The 22,774-nt window shown below is 40.2% G+C and overlaps 1 protein-coding gene across 1 annotated transcript in view; it reads right to left on the bottom strand.

The window, feature by feature from the left end:
* The window catches only part of lrmda (leucine rich melanocyte differentiation associated), a 248,002-nt gene extending 229,240 nt beyond the window's left edge, over positions 1-18,762 (bottom strand). Inside the window, exons 1-2 of the mRNA XM_055227013.1 lie at positions 18,528-18,762; positions 17,751-17,851 (exon numbers count right to left, since the gene is read on the bottom strand). Of these exons, the coding sequence (XP_055082988.1) occupies positions 17,751-17,851; positions 18,528-18,560 (134 nt within the window). The 5' untranslated portion in view covers positions 18,561-18,762. The remainder of the gene's footprint in view (positions 1-17,750; positions 17,852-18,527) is intronic.
* Between the last annotated feature and the right edge of the window lie 4,012 nt (positions 18,763-22,774).

Below are 22,774 nucleotides of genomic sequence, written 5' to 3'. Positions count from 1 at the left end.
AGGGGAAGCCAGCTCTGTCACATCAAGCTCAAAGCCTATTAGCATGCTAATCCACAATAAAAGCTCATGATCTCTGCGGTGATATTTGTCACTTCCTCCAGGTCCGATCACACAAAAGGATGTGCTGATACAAACACACACAACATACATAAAACTGTTAACATAAGTGTGATAGATGGACTGAATGCTGTTTTACTAACAATAATAAGTATTATAAATAGACGTAATTAGTTATTGTAAATTGAAAAGTTTATGATTGAAAAAGTTTGATTTCATAAAGCAGGTGAGATATACTTGAGGAACGATAACAAGACAATGAATGAATAATCATAAAATCATGATGTTTCTTGTCACACAAAAATTTGATATTTTGACACCTATAGTTCTAAACAAAAATAAAACTATTTAGAATGAACAGCATTTAAAATGCATTCAGTGAAATCTGTAAAGAGGCCCACATGTCAGTGCATAACTGGTTTAAAATGTGGCAACTATTGCGTTATACATATGTGTTTTCCAGTCTGCTCATCCTGAACAAGGTATGTTATACATTCAAATGCATCATCTATTTAGAGCCGCACTGACAAAGACGATGAGATCTAATGCAGTCCGTCCAGCGGTCAGCGGTTTAAAGGGACTTCTCTCGTTTCACCGAGAGTGCCGTGCATGCCTCGCACACGAGGAGATCAGGGAACATGGCTGCCGTGGTTCGCCTGCCACCATCAATCAGCCTCCAAATGGCTTCTCTGACACTTCCACCGCTCATTTTGCAGACTTGCCCTGTGTGGACACCATCTTAAAGACAGCAGCGCTGAGAAAAAAGTGGAGGGCGGGCAGATGGTAAGGTTGGACAACACACAGTTCAAATAATCAGTTCATAATCAGATGATAGTTTTCCAATTCAACAGAAATTAGTAAATGCCTTGGTGTTTTGTATCAGTTTATACTGAAATGTCAAATCAATTCTGAAAAAAAACAAAAATATCTCTTGATGTGGCTCTGTTTTTGTGGCTGTGCCCACTGGGAGCTATCTGTATCTAAAGAGTATTATCTTCAAAGAATCAGGAACTACGCTGCTAGAATTCTAATGATTGTTAGCATTACAGGGACAGCAACTTCACTCTGGCCTCTGAGAGTTGACAAAAGTGCTTAAAAACTCATCGCTGTGAATAATTAAGATGATAGGAATGCATTAGGAAAGTCAGAAATAAGCATCTATTTCAATATTCTCTTGTTGTAAACTGTGTATCGCCCACCTCGAAGCCCAGGTGTTTAAGTCAATACGGTGTATTTAAAATGTCTGACACTCTCCCCCCTTTGCCTTCCCTGCCCTTCCTACAACCATCCATATCTCTCCTCCTCCTCCCCACTCAGCCCCTCCCTCTCCTTCCGTGAGCACAGGCCAGAGTCAAATTTACAACAACTGTCAAAGTCGGGGATGACAGATAAATTAATCTTCTCTTCATGAGTTTACATCGCAGGCATCTGGGCTGCTGATCTGGCCCCTAACAAGCGCGGGGTCTCGGCGAGCTGTCTTTTAAAGCTGATGTTTTCATGGCCAGAGATGAATTACCCTGTCACGCGGATCTATTTATACAGCAGTTAGAGGGCGGGGCGCTGGATGCAGGACAGCGTGATTTCATGGGTTAAGGTCCCCTTGAAGCATCTGTTAAATCTGCTTCTGTCATACACGCGTCAGCACCACCGCCATTTTGGAAAGGAGCTTGATTTTGTATTTTCTGATACTTTTTTCTCTCACTGGAGCATAATGTGCTCTCTCCACATTAGGTGTAGGTGGTATGCCAAAAAAATCTAGATCACCATTTTGATTTCATCACAATTCATGGAGTTACTATCTTTGTATCTGCCATTAAGAAGTAACTCAAGCCGTCTGCTGCTTCTAAGACTTCTACCCTTCACTGTGATTGGGTGAATCCAGCTGTCATTCACTCAGAGCCTTATAGTGAATAATAGGAGGAGTGGGCGGTTAAAAATGTTTGGGTTTGAGCTTAGAGCTGCATTAAAAAAACAAAGCAATCACACTATGATGATCAGACCAAAGCAGTAGATGGCCTCATGATTACAAATGGACTTTTTATCACCATGTTGCCCTTTCCTGTTGTCGCGATACTAGAATTCAAACTCGATTTTGATACTAAAGAATTTACTCAAAACCCATTACAATACTTCAATAATAAAATTTAAAAAGCTACTTTTTTAGTAATAGAATGTAATTTTTAACACAAAATAATAGTACTGTTGCCATGAGTTCTTATACTTGTTGTGATAAAGCTCTAATGCATATTTTCAGGAAAGCTTTTGCTTTTTTTGCAGTATCGATACCTGCTCAAATGAGTATCAAATTTTGATATTAGCTTTAGTATCAATTAGTGTCTGATTTTCAATACTTTTAACAATCCTAACTCCAAATGACTGATGACTACATTGAGCCAAACTTCTCTTTTGATACTGGCTCTGTTTGAGTGAGTACAGCGCTGGCAGAGCAAAAGTAAATGTGCATTTATCTTGCCAAAGTCAAGAGTGCAGATTGAGTAAACGCAGTGGACTTTTGGATCATGGCTCCATTATCCTGCTCAAACAAACCCAGGGACTGTGAATGGGAATGAGTCACACGCTTTACATGGGGCCAAACTGACAGACAGGTATATTTGAACAAGGAACCAGAGTTTTTCATTTATTACTCACATCAATGGAAAGATCGCTCTAGTCCTTGTTGTAAAACCCAATCACTTCACCAAGGAGTCTTCATCTAACCATTATCTGTGTAGACTTATCTTAAAGGTTCTATATTACGTAAAATTGACTCTTGTGAGCTTTAAAATTAAATGTTAAAATGTTAGAGGTAGTTTTCCAAATTAACAATAACCTTTTACCTTCTGTTTAGTAAAGATTTCGGGGCTGAAGTTATCCAAATGATGGAGTGTATGCAGTTTAAAAACACAGTGGAGCACTTCCTGTATTACCACAAAGACATCACAACATGGAGTGTTTTCTGTTTGAGAGAAGAACTCCTAAATATGCAGGATTTGTGTATTAAACATATGAAGAGCCTTTAAAGGTTTATTTATGCCAGAGCTCCTCTATGTTTATCCAAAATGCCCATTGGATATACTCCCTTATCGATAAATAAGGTGAACGGTGTCTTAGCTAACCAAGTTTTTTATCAGTTCATTATTTATTAGAATTACAAGGCTTTATCTGCAGAACAGCAGAGAGGAGAATGCGAGGAGTGAGTTGGCTGGAGTTTTGGGAGTGACTGAACACTTTAATGTGTCTTTTCACTTTTGAGATGCTTGTTTATTACTACTTTGCTGTATACGTGGTTGTTTTTGTGCAGAGATCCTTGTAAAATTGAGAGCTTTTGCCAGTGCCATTCCCTCTTTTAGTTGATCAATCAATGCACAAGGTATGTCCTTAGTTAACCAAGAATTTCTTTAGTCGACTACAGCTCTAATTAATATAGAATAATCCAGTTCTAAAATTGATTTGATTAGAAAAAAGTGTGCTGTTAGTTTGACAGCATGTATGTGTGAGTGGTTTCTAGAGTTACACTTGTGTCAGTGCTCTGTCTGATAGGCCTGATGATCTCTCTCTCTCTCTCTCTCTCTCCCTCCCTCACTCTCTCTCCAACTCCCCTTCTCTCATTCATCTTAAAATGGATTGCTCTGTCACCTGGACTAACACTTTACTGAGAGCAGCCATCAATAGTTTTTGTCAAAAACTGCAGGCTGTGCCAGACGAGTCATCAATCACCATTTACATAAAACAAAGAGCGCTGTATGAGAGGCAGAGTGAGAGGCAGGTCTGCTCCAGATAAAAGCCTCGCAGGTCCACAGAGACGCTGAGCGCACACAGGCCTACATGTGCTGTCAATCTGAAACCAATAGCAAACATCCAGCACTAAATCAATGGACTGTCGCAAAGGCATTTTGAAACTCTACAGTAAGTTGGAAGTCTAAGAGGACAGGAGTAAAAATGTTTGGATGTGTGTCTGAACAAAGTTAAACTAATAAAAAAGATGTAACGTAGCATTATTCCTCTTGCATCTGCACTGTTTCAGCGTCTAACACTGTTTAGACAAGTTCACAAGTCAGAGATATGACTCCAGTCCTGATATGAAACACACGCCTTGGAGGCATGGTTAATGTATGCACATATCCTGACAGCCCAAAGAAAGCAAGTCTTCATTGGATTTATTTAACACAGGAAATATGCTAATGCTCCTTATAATTGTTCCTTCCCAAATCCATATTTTTCAGACTAATACACAAAGATGCCACCAATTCAAAGATAATATATTCAGGAGATAGAGTTTCTTATTTGGGAAATAATGTATTGCGTAAGGACTAAAAGCGGATTCAGAAGAAACTAACAAGATTTGCTCTCACCTAAGGTTTAACTGAGGCACATGTCGTCCATGTGTGCGTGCGTGCTACCTCTACATGCACGCACACATAAAGAATTCAATTTGGGAACCATCATTGGAGCGCAGAGGAGAACTGGAAAGTCATATTGCTATAATGCTGCGATTATCAATCATCCTGACACTTTATTGGCTTTATCACTGTACATACCATTAAAATGATGTCTGGCCCAGATTGTCAGGGGGCAAACATTACACAGGCCAGGATTAAAATGCACATCCAAACACCTTCACTCTGCAGTAGAGATTGCACAGGCCTATAGGCAGTGACTGGGGATGTGCTGTCAGAGCAGACATGGCGTCAACAAGGAGCTGGGCTGACGAGAACAACGATAATGTCACATTCAGGAAATGCACAGCCTTTCCTCAGTTTATCACACGCCCGAGTCAGTCAAGGCTCGAAAAGAGTGATAACAAATGAGAGGAAGAAACATCTATTAATCTCCCCTCACACTCCTAATCAGACATCATTGGCCAACTCTGTACTGCAAAGACACAGTGAGCCGAGCACTCCTTAAAAAGCATACAAGTACTAACACATGGTGCACATTTGGTGGCAGAATCAGTAAGGAAAGCAAATATCCATATTTCAAGGAATCTAGACAGTTACAAGCTTGTTAATGGGCATTTAAGTGCTAGTGCTGCTGCCAAGTTGGCACACAGAGGCATAAAGCACAGAAATGTCTCTGTGGAAACCTTTAATCAACAGCATGTAAGGCAAACACACAACAACTAAGTTCTACAAATCCCCTGTTTTAAAAATATATTTATATTTTTAAAAGTTACAATCAAAAATATTCTTTATAAATTTCTAAATGTGTTGCCTTTAAAGTAAACAAACATAGTGGTACAAACTGCAATTTCCCATCAGTTACAAACATTCTGCTTAATATTTGGGCTGTCAGGTTTATGTTTTTTAGCTCAGCATTGAACTACAAAAGTCCCTCTCTGATCGACCCAATCCCACGTGAAATCAGTAGAAGATAATGAAGTTGTAGTTTGGTAAAGTCATGCTCCTGTGCCAGACTCCTAATGAAGTGTCACAGGAGAGGCCCATGTCAGCGGTGTGACTGTGGCAGACAGCAGTCCTTCTGCACTCTCTGAAGCCTGTCACAAAGGGCCTGGGACAGCACTGTTCTCATTAATCTCCCAATACAGAAAATGAATAGGCTCAGTGGGCCCGACATTTTTGTTCTCTCATAAGGCGAAACACAGAGGAGCTCCGAATGAATCTCCACACATTATGAAAGCTATTATCTTCAGCTGCCAGTCTGAGTGAGAGCGAAGAGGGAGCGGGTAATCCAAAACTAATGGGCAGAATGAGAGGTGCAAAGAAGTAGGGGACTGGGTCACGTCACAGCGCCTCTGCCTCTCTGCTTCAATTACTGACAGACACTCCCCAATATGGCACCGGACTGAAAAATGAGAAATATTCACATTTTTGATTGAATGGTATTAACTTCTGACTAGGTAAAAGAAAATTGGAGGTGGCTTCAGTTTTGACAATGTATTAAATCTGACAGAATATTACACTGATCACAAGACACAGACTGTCTGGATTATGGGATGGACAAAATTAAATATTCTTGTTGTGTGTCATGAAAAAAGATTTATTACCAAAAGTAGGTGAACTGACACTTTGGAAATAACTCTTCCAAAACATTACACTCAGAAAATCATTAGTCATTCAGTCAGTTTTTGAATGAGCCGTGTCAAACTCCAGGATGTGATGGCTTTGACAAACAGAGTACTTTATCTACAGCCTGTCATAGGAGACAAGATCCCTTTAAATCCCTCCATCCAACACAGGTCATTGCAAGGTCACGACACTATATGCATGTCCTGGCTATCAGATGACATCACAACATACACATCTAATGTATTCATGAAGGAAATAGGCAAAATTACTAATGTTAAAATACTGATTTGTGTTATAATATATACTGAGTTCAAGGGTCTAGTGAGTTATACAAATTACATTACCATATAATCAATAGGGACAACTGCTGACTCCCACCTGAGAGTAGAACATAATCCTGAATTCTACAAGATGAAAACCACCAACACACTCATTTAAACTCAAGTTGGACAAAAACTCCACTTCTTGCCTAAGCCGTTGCCTTTGCTGTATGCATCCTCGACATGCATAAATCCACACTTGCATCACCCTTACCCCACGAGAGCTTTGGTGATACCGGGCCTTTTTTTGGCTTCCAGATATTCTTTTCAATTCTGGGTACCTCAAGCATCCTGCACTGACTCTCCCACTTCAAAACAGCAAGCTCATAAAATAATCAGGAGGTCTGTCTGACATGTGTCCCCGTGCCCTGATGGCATGCCAACACCAAAGACCAACATTGATTTTCTGTAACGCGGGTGCGGATTAGCCCTCTGCAGGGATTAGCTGCCTGTGCAGGGCCTCAGGGTTCGCTATAAAACTAATAATTAATTTAAACAGTCGGCCCTATGGAAGGATATGCTCACTCCACCATCGCAGCATGGGAGGGGTGTGCTGACTGACGGCCTGTCTGGCCTGCCATAAAACAGGGGCTGAGGAAGTGTCTGTCACCAATCTCCGCTACATACCGTATATTCAAATATAAGACTATTTTGAAAGTAACATTCAGCATTCTTATTTATTTTTTAACCCATGGGTTTCATGACACAGCACAATAAGCAGCATGACGTGGGGGTAGAGAGACAAAGCCCTTTGGCCATAGTACCATAGAAATCAGAGAGTACCACGATCATCAGAGAAATGAAGATCATCAGAGACTCCTCTCATGTGCTCAACACACAGTATGAGCTCCTGCAGTCTGGGAGGAGATACACGGTTCTTTTATGCAAAAAAAACAGGTTTAAAAACTAATTTGTATCCCTGTCAATAAAATGTATAAAAAACATGGACTAAATGTGCAGATGTGTGGTGCCTGAGTGATTCTATATTGTCCAGTTCTATATGTTTTTCTTTTGTCTTCTGTTCTGTCGTGTCATGTCTGTTGATGCTACTGACCCCTGCTCTGAGTTAAATTTCTCTATGATGAGACAAAAATAAACAAAACCTGAAATCTGAATATTAAAGTATGTTAGTTAATAATTTAGAATCCATGAATTCAGTATAACAGAGAAAGCTACCATTTTACCTTTTTATGTTTTTATCCAAATCTAGTCATGCATCTTAGCTTTTCTCTTAATATCTACATAAGGACAATACATCATTGCACCATGTGGTTAGTTTTGGCAGTATTTCCACTCTGCATCTGTCCATCGGTGCATCTGCATACAATAGAGTTGAGTCTAATTATTTCACATTACAACATGTATATTTGGATCTGATAGTGACACAGGACTCTGCCACAATTTGATTTGTGTTTACCAGAAAAGAACAATAACAACATCTCATCTTCTTCATTGCAGCGTCCACACTCCCCTGCTTCGTCTCTGTGCCAGATGAGGCTGCCATGGGCCGAGAAGGTGCAGGGTTTGTGCTAGTGTTGGCGGGCTTTGATCTGACTGACACTCAAACGGCCCTCAGATCACTGTCTGCAGACCCGGCTGGGCCTCTCCGCCTCTATACACACACTGTGCCCGGGGAGGATAGCCTGCCCTCCTACCATCTCCCACTCCTCTCCTCTCTCCCTTCTTCTTCCTCCTCCTGCTCACTCTCTTCCTCTGCTGTTTGGTATTTTCAAACATCTGAGTGCAGACGTGTAGTGAGCTTTGGAGCACCCAGGGGCCCCGGGATCCAGACAGTGGAGCAAATAAAACAAACTCCAGCGTGCCCCCAGTACAAACGCGCTCTCACCATTATCACTGGGGAGCTGCTCTTAAACATCACCAAACGCATGGACGGCCAGAGAGCCTCACAACACTCCACTCTGTTGTTCAGATAATCACTAAGGCTAGGCTAGCGTGTAACTAGAAATGGACTCGACTGGTGAGGACACCCAGCTATGCAGATACTGTGGTTTCTTATAGTCTTTGAGCTCAAACATGTCAGGAGCATAGACATGAAACACACTGTCACTGTTTCGTATCTCTATATGTCCCTGAGTGCAAAGTGAGGCAACAGCGTGTGATGTGTTGCAGCCTGCCGGACCATTAAAACACATTTCCATTCTGATGGATGTCAGATGTAAACTTAAAAACACAGTGTGTAATTCATTTCTCAACTACAGATCTCAAAACTTTCTCCAAGTGCTTTGCTAACCATACAAGTAAACTTAAAGATGACAATTTATGCTTTTGTCTGCTATGTAGTTATAATCTATGACACTCAAGGACCATCATTTTATATTTTGACATTTTAAAACGTAATATTGAGGTAAAATGACTTCATTTCGTGGCACTGATTTTTCCCTGCCCATTTAAGTGACGTCAACACAGCACAACAAAGCTCGCTCTGCCGGACCATGCGGATGGCCTTTCCAATGGATAGCTATAGTTTAGTGAGCAGTGAAAACAATGCATTTTAAGAGCAAATGTGCCTTTATTTCAGGATAAAAAAGATGACTCAAACATATATGGATTACTCTAAATACAATATCATGTGATTAAATGAGAAAGAAAAACAATTATTACATGGTTAAAAGATTTTAAAACTTCTGTCTTCTTCAAATAAAAAGGAAATCCAGAATGACTAAAATCCAAAAGTGATGAAAAGACAAAGGCCCTGTTTCCTGTCCAGACCGGATCAGTTTCACAATGTGAGACAGAGTGAGTGAAAACTGTGAGACGTGAGTATATGTTTATCTCAAATGCAAACAGGAAATGAGATACAAGGGTGAGGAGAATGTGCCACAGCTGTCCAGCCCAGAAGATGGTCTGAGCACACAAACTACAGCTTCCACTTATCACAAGTTTGTACATTTTAAAGAAGTGATAGCTGTGATTAAACTTGGCTCATATTACTGAAATAAATAATAAACTATGAACTGATCCCACTAGCTTTAAAGTCCCGAAACAATCTCTGGGCTTCAAGTATCTGTTTCTGTCTGAAACTATAGTAGAGACTCCTACACAAATTGAAAATGTGAAGTGATACAAAAATGCTATGAATTTCAGGAGGAAAAAGTGATTTAAACCAATCTATGGTATTCCATGTACATACTAACCCTTTACCAATATCCTGAACCGGTAATCGCTCCCGTATGTTTTTCTGGCTCGCACCCAATACCAGTACAGACATTAGCGCATCACTACAATAATACCTGGTCCCCACACATGGATACAAAAACAATTCTAGCAGCCATTATGGAGCAAATGTTTTGACATCTAATGCATTTTAAAGGATTTATTATTTCCCTCATATTATTTATTATTAAGTCCTTAAACCCCAGAGCACAGCTAACTGCAATCATCTCTGAACTCTGGCACCCATACACTGGGATCTGTCTTCACTTTTCACCCTTGGGTCCTTTAGGTGATTGAAAGCCATGAAGCAACCAAAACTGCCTAGACCGTACCAGAGGACGTTCCTTTGTTCCTCTTCCAAAACAGACTCCAAAACCTTTTCTTTTTTTCTATCTGGGACTGCGCCAGGGGAAGTAGAAGTATAGCTGCCCCTCTGCGAGCTTTCTCCTCTAATATGTTCCATGCCTTCTAGTTGCTTACATCATCAATCTGCGAGATGGGCTGAACATAAACACTGCCTGAATTATGGACTAAGAAAGACACAGGTTGTAGCTCAAACATAAGTTGGCGTTCTCGTTGCGTTTTCCCCGGTAAAGCGCTCACATGGACAGATTCTAATCGCTGGCGAGGTTCCTAAACGACTTTGCATGTGTTGCTGGTTTCAAAGTCGTGGAGAAGAATCTAAAATGTTCTCCTGTCGTCAGCTTCGAGTAGCAGTCTTGTTATTGACAGCTAAACGCCAGAGCTAATCATCCTCCTTTTAATGTTCACTTAAAAATGCACACCCTCATGTCAAAACCAGAGCCCATATTAACTCTCCCCAAATGGTCTACTTACTAAACATGTCACTGATAAATTATACATCTGACTCCTTTCTCTCTCGTATTTACACGGGTTTTCGGCAGAATTTGTGTTTTAGCCGTAAAGTATTTAACAAGTGTTTAAATATGCACAAGAGTCAACATCACAGCCTTACAGTAAGATGTTTACACAATATCAAAAGACTTTGATATGCCCATCAAAATGAGTAAGACATACGGACGGTTTGTTTTTCCATCGCCAAAACAGAAAATGCAGTGTGTCCACTTGGGCCCCATCAGGTCCAATCATAAAGATCCATCACCGGCACTGCACTCTGCTAAAACGCTAAGGAAACATATTGTAGATTTTAAGACCCTTTTTATTCAGCCAGACTGTGTACTAAAACTAATTGGATTTCTGTCAATGGAAAATATATATCCCTGGGACTGCTTTGAACTCAATAGCTTTGACTATCCGACTGTGCATGAGGGAGTGGGACCTCGCCACATGCCAAGCACCGGGGAGGAAAATTAAATCGGTGGTCAACATAAAATATTAAAATAGCAAAGTATTGAATTTTTTGAAAAATGATGTCAGGGCTGCTCATTATGACCGGCAAGGCGGTGAATTAAGCTATACTTAGTGGGTGATAATTGAAATCATAGCTGTAGTCATTACCACTGACAACTTTCTAAATAATACCTCATAAATCCCCACTTTTAAGCGGGTCAGTGCCACAGCTGTTGAAAAATAGAAAGTAGGAAAACAAAATGTCTTTTCCTTTCCTCCCTCACCCCTCTTCTGCCCCTTCTCTTCTCCTCTCACTCACTTTCTCTGGGAGCCAATAAAATGTCAGCTTTTATTCTCCTCCTCCAACGCGCTGGCTACATGTCAGCAGGACCTTCTAAAGCTTTGCCACTGCCAGCTGAAGGCCTGTAAATCTCTGTGTCAGAGGCACGCCATCCATCTCGGGATATACAATAAAAAATGTGACGCAGTCATAAAAGGAATGGCAACACTGGCCAGTATATATAATGTGAACAAAAGGAACATAAAGATGTTCCATTCCATTCACAAAGCAAGGCCATGAGATGGCCTAGGACAGAGGAAGAGAGCAGACTGAGGAATGTCCCCAGTCCTAACAGATTATTCTTCTCCCAGCACTGAGCTTTTGTTGTGTTTTACACAGATACTAACTTATGGTCCATATTTCAGCCAAGGAGAGGTACTATAAGCTCAAGGTTCACTGAAGGCCTGTCCAGCTGCCTAGAAGTGTTGTCTATTTTAAACAGTGTTTTACAATTGGGAGATCAGGGTCACAAGCCATAGGGGAGGCACCAGGAAGGGCATCCAGCATGTGTGAAATCTCAACTTAATTTGACAATAAATCTGATCAAACAGAGATACTTTAGTGTCCAAATGGGAAAGAACAGTAAAAATACATCTTGCACAAACTGGATGCATAGAAGGAATTAGAATAGTACTTCACTATGAAAACATATCCCAGGAAAATTGAAGAGGACCAACAAACTATCAACAACCCCCATATGTATTTGCTCTTCTCTGTGGTCCTATTCAAGCAAATGAAACTCTGCATCCCTAATGTATTTAAGACAGATGAGGTTAGCCCATACGTCTAAACAAGCCTGATAGATAGGATATGGGATTTCCTAAACATAATGCCTAGACCATTACCCCACACACACACACAGACACACACACACACACACACACCTTTAGGCCCAGTTAAGTGATTTGAGGACTTCATAGTGGCAGTGTTTTAGCTCTCCTCTCCTGCTAGCTGACACTTTATCTGCATACGGCATCTCAGCAGATTGAACACTTAGCCGAGACAATGACAGGCTCTCTTCCCGTTGTCACTTCTCATTCTGGGCCCAGTCTGAGCGCCTCTTGCTGGGCCCTCCACCCTCACATCAAACACCTCAGCCTACCTCGCTGGGGTAGAAAAGGACTACTTGATGTGTGTGACGCTCATTTGTCAATTAGCGGGCCCTTTCCTGTGTTGACACGCAGCCACTTGAAAGATAGCGCGGCGCCTGAGACGAATTAAGAAAGACAGATGAGTGAGGTTTGTGCGGTGCAGTAATACTATAATGTTCTTTAGATATGAATATAAAATGACACAGCTGACAGGCCATACAAGGTTTTATTTCATTTCTTGGTGTACCAGGGCTCCCTACTTTGTCTTCTTTGTTCTTTTTTCATCAGACTGCTTACATCTCATTTTGACAGCCGGCCGACATTTAGAGCACTTTCGTTTTAAAATGTGAGTTAGCATACTTGATTTGTCATTAAAATGCAAAATGCCTGCCATCACTTACATAGCCCGGGTGCACAGAGACCCTCTCAGATGCTCCATGTCATATGTCTACAGTACATCCACAAATAAAGGTAGCATTACTGCCCAGAATACTAAAGGCCAGCCATAGTGGTTTCTTAACTGGTCAACAGAAACTGGGGCTTCAAGAGTAGGGCTAGGAATCCCATAGTAGCTCACAATTTTGAGGGGATACATGGCTTATGACACAGACAGTGACACAAGATAATATACTGTAGCATTCTGCGGTAAGGAAACACATCAAATTTCTTGTGGTTGTTTATTTTCCAAGAGCTACCTGGCACAGCAACCAAGTGTCACAGACAAATGCAGTTACAACAATAACACACACACATATAGTTACAAGAACAGAAAGAAAGTGTCAACTCTGAGCTAGACACAAAATATCACATCATTACAGTATAAAATATAAGTCTATATAAGTCTTACTGGACATGTTATAATAAGATTAATACCGTATTTTTCGGATTATAAATCGCAATTTTTTTTATAGTTTGGCCGGGGGTGTGACTTATACTCAGACGCGACTTATATGTGAAATTATTATTATTATCCACATCTTGGTTATTGCCACACTGACATCTGCGGAAGGGCACTCTAGGCTTGTACCAGTATGACGGCCACGCAGAAGAGAGAGCGGAACTTCATCTACTTCCGGAGTGGTTCAGAAGCGACACTGATGACGAAGAATTCAATGGATTTAATGATTTGGAGTGAGATCCAGAGTAAACTTGTTAGCTTGTTTTTATGCTTTATTTATCTGATTAACTGTTAATATCTTACATTAACATACCAGACACGTGTTCAGTTCTGTCTGTGCTTCATGTAGCTGAATAAATATAAATGTGTTATTAGTGTGCTGTACTGCTGTTCAGTCTGTTGTTCTCTATTTTATTGTTATTATTCTAACTTCCCTTTAAAGATAAAATGTCTGTTCTTGATCTCATATTTTGTAGAATAAATTTTCCCAAAAAATTAGATTTATAGTCCAGTGCGATTTATACATGTTATGTCGTCTATATGGGGTTTTTTTTTTCTTCATTATTATGCATTTTTTGGCTGGTGCGACTTATACTCCGGAGCGACTTATAGTCCAGAAAATACGGTAGTTATATTACATGTTACAATATTGATTTGATTGATTCTGACCCACCCCTATAAAAAAAAAAATTTCACACACTCTTGTAACTGATTAAATATTTTCATTTAATCTGTCATTGCTAACTGACCTGGCCATGTCTTTTTCTTCCCATAGTTTATTGCACTATTGATATTTTGTCACAACCATATTTGTGACATTTTTTAAGTCACAAAGGTCCCTTGGCTATGCAACGGCACAATTTACCAAAACGCAGTATTGAATCTGAGATGGCTCTCTCTATTCTTGAACCGTACTTGCCACCCCTCATGTCCATGTGTCGTGCTAACTCTGCATGTAACAGAGGCCAGCATCCCGACACAGAGGGGAATGGTGTCAACAAAACACTGGGCCCTTCACCACAGCATGTGCACACCTGAACTAAAACAAAGTGGACCGGGCATCACCGTCACCGCAGCAACCAGGTCCCTGAGAGCCACACTGGAGGAGCACACACTGATGAGACAGGCTGACAGTGCAGAGGCGAGCCGGGGCCGTGACAGGCTGCTAGTATCATTTCATCTTGTCATTATGTGCCCAGCCACTCACTGTTATGCCCACACAAACACGGGCCTACAAAAGCATATATCATACACAAGAGCGACAGAAGAGGCAATGCCTTCCTTCTCATTGCGACTTGTTTTCAGGGCGGTGGATACATGTTGTCATGCTAGCTGACAGAGATACGCATATTAGCCACCCTATAACCTGGCCATGTCTTCTTCTTCTAAACAATATCAAAAGCTGTGTGTAGGATGCACAAGACAGTCCACTCTTTTCTTGTAGACATAGACATTGGCTGACACTAGAATGAGGTCACGGTGTCAATAAACAAGTTGCACCGAAAAATAAGAATCCCTGGTGGTTGGCGTAAGCACAGTAATAGACCAATAGATAGAGCTAGCAAACAAATGTTCACATTAGCCAGCACAAATACTGATAGCTGCTTTTCATTTCTGACTTATGAAAACTGCAACTGCTGTGAATCTTTGACCTATAAGTTGCATTGTTCTGGGGATCAAAGTGCTGGGAGTTGGTTACGCCGTGGCTAGCATATAACAATATAACATGTAGAGCTGCTTATTGAATTTCATAGTTTCACCCACTGCTGACCTCCCAGCACTGTCACGTAAGCAGACGGTCCAGGAGAGGAGTTTATGAGAGGAGCGAGGGGATGAGTGGTGTGCATGAGCAAACTGCCAGGTCACTGTAGTGTAAGCACAGATGTGTGGCAGCTTTACAGCCATTCAAATGTGGCGAGTTGTTGTTGTAATACTCACATTACACTTTTGTTTTATTACTTGCAAATACAGAAATAATTAAGATATTTTAATTACGCAAAATAGAAAATACTTTGTGAAAAATACCGATGGTATTTATAAAATGCATATTTAGTTATAATGGCAAGGTATGAGTTACTCCTATACTACGTAGTCCAGCATTCTTTATATTACATGTCAATATGCAATTGGACTGGGACTAACCAATCCAGTTTTAGATAAGCCTATTTAGTAGCTGTCATTTATACTACTACTACAGTATAAAATATCCCTAGAGCTCTTCTTTTTCAGACTTTAAACAGGCACTTGTGGTACTTTGATCATTTAGACCCCACTTCACTAACCTCCATAATAGCAGAACAAGTCCTATTAAATTTTCCAACAACCAAAACAAATATTATATCTGCTTAATGTCAATCTTCAGACAGTGTGCAGACAGTATTCATTTTACTTCAACTCTCTATCTATGTAAGAGATGTATTAAGAAGGATGGAACACAGCATTTCCCCAGCAGCAAAAGCCTCAATCAATAGCCCACTGACACAACCCCCTAATGATTTAAGCGCCCCTTCTTCACTGCACCTCTGCCCACAGCCGCCTTTGATGTTTGGTAATGATATCTGACGTGTGAGATTAACTGGAGAGAAAATTAGTAATGAATTAGTAATATCGGACTTATAAATATTTGATTCCTAAACATCAAGTCCTTAATGTGACAGGTTCAAGGGCAAGAAACATAATGGTAGCCTTGATCTTCGCAAAAACCAACACGCGCAAAGCCTGTCTCAGTCAGTCTACATGAAGCTGTCTAATAGCCCCATTGCAATCCAACTCACCTGCACATCAAGATCCAAAATACAGTTCAACATGTAAAAGCAGACAAGAGCTACATCATAAAAATGAATATTTGAGATTAAGTGGATCATGACAACAGACTGGCCAATAGTTTCTCTTTCATCTCCCTATATTTCACAGTCCAGAGTATTGTGGGATGGAGCTGGTGGAACAAAAATAACTGTGTCAATGCATATTTTTTATTCTCTCCATAACAACCAGACCATATTTCAACAATCCATCACGTGTGCCAAAATATGCCTGTAAATGTCTTGGTAGAGGTTCAAGTACTGCATAACAAGTGAATGGACAGTGAAATTAAACACAAGTGCAGAAATATAACTTTATACCCTTATCAAGATTAAATAGCAAGTTTGAATTATGTTATGTTATGTTTCTTTATTAGCTCTTTTGGCAATGTTTACAGAAATACATTTATTTATTACTGTTTTAATTATATACTTGATCTTATATTGCATATCTTCAAAACAACAACTTCTATTATCTTGTAGACAATATGTTGCCCAACTCTAACGTCACATCAAGTTTAAATCAGGTAGCTGAGGTCGTCACGTCACCGACGCAGACAGCTGCCTGAAGATGACAAATATCAACCAAAAACTGGCTGGGTGTCTATTGAGACAGCCTCATGGCCTGACAGTCGTGAAAGGGGCTTCAGAAACAAAAGCACCTTAAAACCATCATGGCTCCCCTTTTACTTGCCAGATCAAGTGTGCAAGTCCTGCTGCTGAAGAGACAGCCCCCTCTGAAGCAGCTGCCACGAGGTGTTCCTTCATGTCCTGACAGGGGAATCTTTTCTTCTATTTGCCCCAAATTAGCATGTCACATTTATCGATCACACCTTTTATCTTGACACAGCGTGGCACCAGACTGGCCCATAAACTTATTCAGCTCTTTCAAGTGTTCGAGACACTTTGACCACCTACAGTATAAGGGCACATTCAATTATACCTATATCTGTCAGACAGTCAGGTCGAATTAAGGGAGATATCAAATGACATACTTGCTTTAAATCACTTGAACCTGCAGTGACACACCGAGCACAAGTCTTTTGGTAACATAATTATGTTTTTAATCAGGATTACTCTAGTGTTTATAGGTGGGTAGTGTAGCTAAAAATAAAACTGAAGTCAAAGTATAATTTTTATAGCTAAACTACGTCAAAGCAACACTCCCAAGGTCTTTATTATTGTGATATTTATGTAATTACAGCACAGTTACAGCAGGGTATGCAGTGGAACAGAATTGAAGCGATTAGTTTAATCTTATAAAGTGATCTTTGCTCAAAATGTAGGCTTATATGTTGACCTTCTGTAAAAGCATTTCTATGTTATTTGCATTGATACATCGCACTGGCAGTCACATCACAGGACTGAGAGCTTTAAAGGTGCACCATGCAACTTTTCTGGTTGAGGGTTCGTCACATGCTTGTATCCTCAGAGATGTTATTGTTTTTCCTGGAATGTTCCAATGTACAGAATTACAGGTGTTTTTTTTGCTCATAAATACATAAAAACAAGCATCCTCACAGTGAGCGAGCGTGTCTCTGCACAGCTCAGATAAGTTTAATGCCATACTGTGGAACACTCAAGCAAAGCAATAACATCTCCACGGAGACAAGCTAATGGTGGACCCTCCATCAGAAAAGTTACACAGTGCACTTTTAAACAGTGTCATCAAAAGTTTAACCCTACATTATTTATCTTAAATGTGTTACATGCAAACAGTAAAACTCTTTACCTGAGTTGGTTCAAGCTCAGATCCAGCCTCTTTGCAAAGTGTCCATAAGTTTTCCCAATGTACTCTGGAATTTCTCTGCAGTCATTTCCGATGTAGGAAATCTAAAAAGACAGACAACTGAGTATCGTAGTGCTATAACACATTTACTTGCTTCCTCTGGGTTTCAGATGACATTCTAGGCCTGTAAAGTTTTACTGAAATAAGGATTTTGCTATTTTTCTGGTGAGATTAGCCAAATAGTTTCATTATGGACAGTAATGTAAAACCAGGTTACATTTTCATGGGTTTTCATCATTAATATTTGTTTTAAATAATTAATAAATATATAATGAATTAGATGATCAGAAAAGAGGATTTTTCTCTGTCTTTCTGTGACATCATGATGGCAATAGATACAATACAAATCGATGGTGGGCTGTATGAAAAGATAGGATCAACTTTACTGTCCCACAAGGGAATAGGTTAAAAACTCAACTTCCCATTTGTTGAACAAATTATGCATTGAATTCCTGATGTTGGACATACTCTCCATACTCTCTTGGACATCCATAGCCATCAAAATAACGGCTAATGCCAATAGTCAGAAGTTGTAGGAGGAACAACTAATCTGAAAGTCATGCGTCAGCGCGTCACATGACTGGAGATGTTAGAAAAATCACCTTATACTCTCTACATTTTATGGCAAAAAAACTAAAAACTAAAATGATGTTAAGTCGGTGACATATGCCCACGTGGAGGCACCTCCGATAGCACCTTATCAAACTTGTCATAACTCACTTGTGTCCCGCTGAGCGCGATGCTCCCTGCCATCAGTCCAGTGGAGAGTGCCAGCCCTCTGCTGCTCTTGAACCCGCTCTGGAGTTATGGATCCCACCTTACGCACACGTTCAGCATACAAACCAATGTGTTGTAAAAAGATTAGCCTGGATATGTTTTTTAACAGATTGAGCGTGTTGTAGCTGCTGGCTTTACAGTTTCCGCGTTGCGTTTGTGTCAGCTGACTCTGTGTTATGCGGAAGCACGTGGCTATAGCGCCTGTTATTGATGAAGTGCTGCTGACTGTCTCCTGACACAGAGGGGACTTTAGATCCCTCCTTGGGTTTACGGGGAGAAATATATGAGAAATATTGTATAAAATAATAGATTTAGAGAGTCTGACAAACCATGTGACTTGAAATGCTAAGTTTAAATAAATATCGAAGTCTACTCTGCCCCTTACGCGTGATTACCTGATTATTACGCAACACTTTGTCTCATACTTACACCACACTCACACTAAAAACAAATTAAAGATATTCTTTTTATTTAAAACGTATGATATATAGATTGCACAACTTACAGTGCTGTTTTTTTGCCTCACCGTGTTCTTTGCGGTACGTTTTCACATGATCACCGCGTTTACGCGTCTCGGTGGAAATGTCATTAGTGCCACCTGCGCGTAAATGTTTCCACGGGCAACGCACGCGCTTGGTCGTAGTACATGCTTATTACTATGCCACATAAGTAAGACCACTTTACAATGGGCAACTTAAAGGAGTAGAATGTGGCCTACTTAAACTACAAGTAAGACTATGCAAAATACTGCATAGTCTGTGTTAAAAAATAAGGAAAAAAAAACATCTTGGGTCAGTAAAACGTCATCATGACACACAGGATATTGTAACCATAAATATACAATAGGCTATAATATTATGTTAGCATTAACCTATAATTTAAAACCTTTGTTCAAAGTTCATTTGATAACATTATCTATAAGCACCATTGGTTATTCAACTTTTGTTCTTAATCTATCGTTTTAGTCACTAATAGGCCCAATACACACAAACTGTAACATTTGGAATCTTGGGAATAATAAATTATATATTTTTTTATTTACTGTTCCCAAATGTCACTGAAAGAAAACGTGCATGTGTTTATTGTGAGTTATTATCTGTTTGATATTTACTGAACAGGGCTGTGTTGAAGCTGTGTTGTGCTCCTGACCTGCTGAGCGCTTCCTGGTTGTGTGACGTCAGTAGTCCGTCCCCCTCGCGGAACAGCTCGCTCTCCCGGAGCCAGAGGAGAGAGAGAGCGGCGCGCGGGGAGGCGGCGCGCGCATGGCTTCAGTCTGCAGAGCTCCTCACGCTCCTGCACATGCATCCAATGAATTACTCAATAAGATTTCATGAGAGCAGAACTTTTTAGCAGCACCGTGCTTGTCTTTTTACGCGTTAAATGTAATCGTTTGCGTGGGAGTTTTGCTGTGCTGTGAAGGTACTGTTGGTGCACGGACTCTGCTGTAAACCTGTCCTCCTTCCTGCTTGTACTTTGAGATAGATCTTACTCGTGCATGTGTTTATTGTTTTTAAAGTAATTTATGGACTAAATAATTTCTCTTATTTTATTTAATTTATGTAACAATATGTCGGAATTATGCACATTAAAGTTATAAAGTAATTACAACTTTCTGGAATTGTTCAAATGGCTACAAAATATAACTAAAAGTAAAAATGTATTAACAATTCTGCTTGTTTTTTTCTGTATTTATTTTACTTTCAGTGCAGATACTAAATGAGTAATTCAGGGAGAAATTTTGTGATCTCACACATAGCCTCACTCGAATCCTCTCGCATATTTCCTCATCACATGTAAATAGTTGTATTTGCATGCAAGGAGTGATTCATAAACATGTCAGGGTTATAAAATATATGGCGATATTAAAACTTTCTATTTAAATATCATGAATTATGGTTGCAAAATTGTGTTCCCATTTAAGGGAAATGCCGAGTATTTTGGTGTCTGCTGCAGGAGCCCATTCGTCATACGGACAATAAAGAGGGTTTTCGCCTGACAGTGAAAATTTATGGTTGCCCTTCTTTGCCCTAATAACTCACATATTGTGTCACGGACTGACAGGCCTTGCACAAAACAGCAAGCCTGTTATCAATCACACATCTTTGCATATTGTTCCCCTTTTTACTGCCAGACAAAACGGTGAGAGCAGTTGGAAGCACAGCGCGCACATTTTGGACTTTTTTCCCCCCTTTTTTCTTCTCCATTCTTTAGAAATATTGCCAGCATAAAAAAAATACATTGGCCTCTGGAAAATAAATGTTGGTTGTTGTAATTAATAAATGTAAACAAAATTGATCTGAATATTAAGACAAAACACACATTAAAAAGCACAGAGACGAGGTGTTAAATAAAGGCCTGATTATTAGTGTTTCATGGATTGCAAGTTTACGCACGCAGTTACTTACCAAAATGTAAAATGTAGTTTATATTTTTGTTTCATTTATTTTATTTTGCGTGTCAGCTGTCCACTCCAGGTTTTCTTGCTCTCCAACTTGACCTGTCAAACAGATTACCACAGAAAGAGATTAATGGCAGAGGCGGGTTGCAATAATAATCGTTTTGTTTGATGTGACAACTTTGATAGGCGTTGATTTACTTACAAACTGATAGGCTTTTAATTGAGCGCCTCCATCCCGATTGAGATGAAAGGAAAACCGCATTGAAAAGCTGCCCGATTGCCCCGGAGCCTCAATACTGATTAGCCATCTCAGCGGTGAATAGTTCAAGGCATTTTCAACTTCTTTTCTCCGTGGCCTGACACCCCATTCCTCTTCTTTTCTTTCGCCCAGTGCGCTTTGCTGGCTCCTAAAGGAAATAAATCATTTTCATTGTATGTAAATAAAATCGAAGTGACATGGATATAAAATGTGTGGAGTTCTTTTTGTTCGGGTCTTTGTTGTTCTTGTTTTAGGTGACAGTGTCCCCGAGGCATGTGACACGTTTGGACAGACGCGTTTAGGGAAAATAGACATGGTTCTGTTTGGAGTGACTGTCTTGTTACGCACTGTCCCCCTAATATTTTGGCCCAGTGAATTTAATTGTAATATAAAATTGATGTTGTATATGGGCCATTTTAAATTAATAGCTTGTTTATCAAGACATATTTGCTTAGTTAAGCGTTTCTTTCAAGTCTCCGCTTCACCCGAGGCTCTTTCCTAACGGGATAATAAGCAGACTAGAGCAAGTATTTGAGCACCTTTTAGCACTTAACATGTGAGCGCCACTGTCTGCAAGTTATTAAAGTTTCATCATGTGTCCCGTCACCTGCAGGTGCTCTATGAAGAGATCAGATCTAGCACAGGCGCTGCTGCCAAAACTCTCATGCCTATAGGGACCTGCCTTCGTATTGTTTCAGTGCAGTATCTTTTGTCCATCCACCTCCAAATTAAATCTGAACTCGGAAGATTTCGTCCCTAAAAACTTTGTGTCTCCTGCTGAACCTCTTTCTTCGCATTTGTTCTCTTCCCACAGTCACACTGGCATGTAATCAGCTACAATGGCTGACATAAATCAAGCCACGGATTGACAGCGTCTGACAAATAACTGATTGATTGCGGTGGAGCAGAATTGACACTTGACGGAGGGGTGGAGACAGAAATAGAAGGGCGGTGTATATTATACTGAAAACATGTGACATTCACATCCCTCCATCACTACATTGGTCTATTCCTGTCAACGCTTGTCTGTTTAGGGAATTCAAGCCGAAGTGGTTGGTCTTATGTTTGCCGATGCAGAAAAAGTGTCACAATTTGGTCGTGCGTAAATGTGCACGAATAGTGCGCTATTCTCTCGGAGTGAAAACAAAGTGAGACTGAACAATCCCACTGAAAATTAATGCTTTCATTATCTGTACATACATATATGCTACAATGGCATATGCACAATTTGCAGAACGGTGTGTGGAAGCACAATGTCTTCTAGTTTTAATGTCTTTTTCTCGCACCCATAATTGGGAGAATAGCCTAAATGTACATAAATGCTGTAAACAGATCAAGTACATAGAGTGTTTCTTCGTCGTTAACGCGAGAGAGAAAGGCTCTGTCGGTTTTTTGGACCAGAACGCCCGACCTCCACTTTTAAAAGTGCGAGCGTTCCCAGCAACCAACGTATTTGCGCATATCTCCTCCCCCGAGCTGTCAAAATAGAGGCGCTTACAAAGAGGAGAACGTCACATCCCCTTGACCCTCCAA

This window comes from Periophthalmus magnuspinnatus, chromosome 15 (genome assembly GCF_009829125.3).
Source record: "Periophthalmus magnuspinnatus isolate fPerMag1 chromosome 15, fPerMag1.2.pri, whole genome shotgun sequence".
Taxonomy (NCBI): domain Eukaryota; kingdom Metazoa; phylum Chordata; class Actinopteri; order Gobiiformes; family Gobiidae; genus Periophthalmus; species Periophthalmus magnuspinnatus.
Note: the sequence above shows the minus strand (reverse complement) of the source record. Positions and strands in the feature narration are given on the sequence as shown.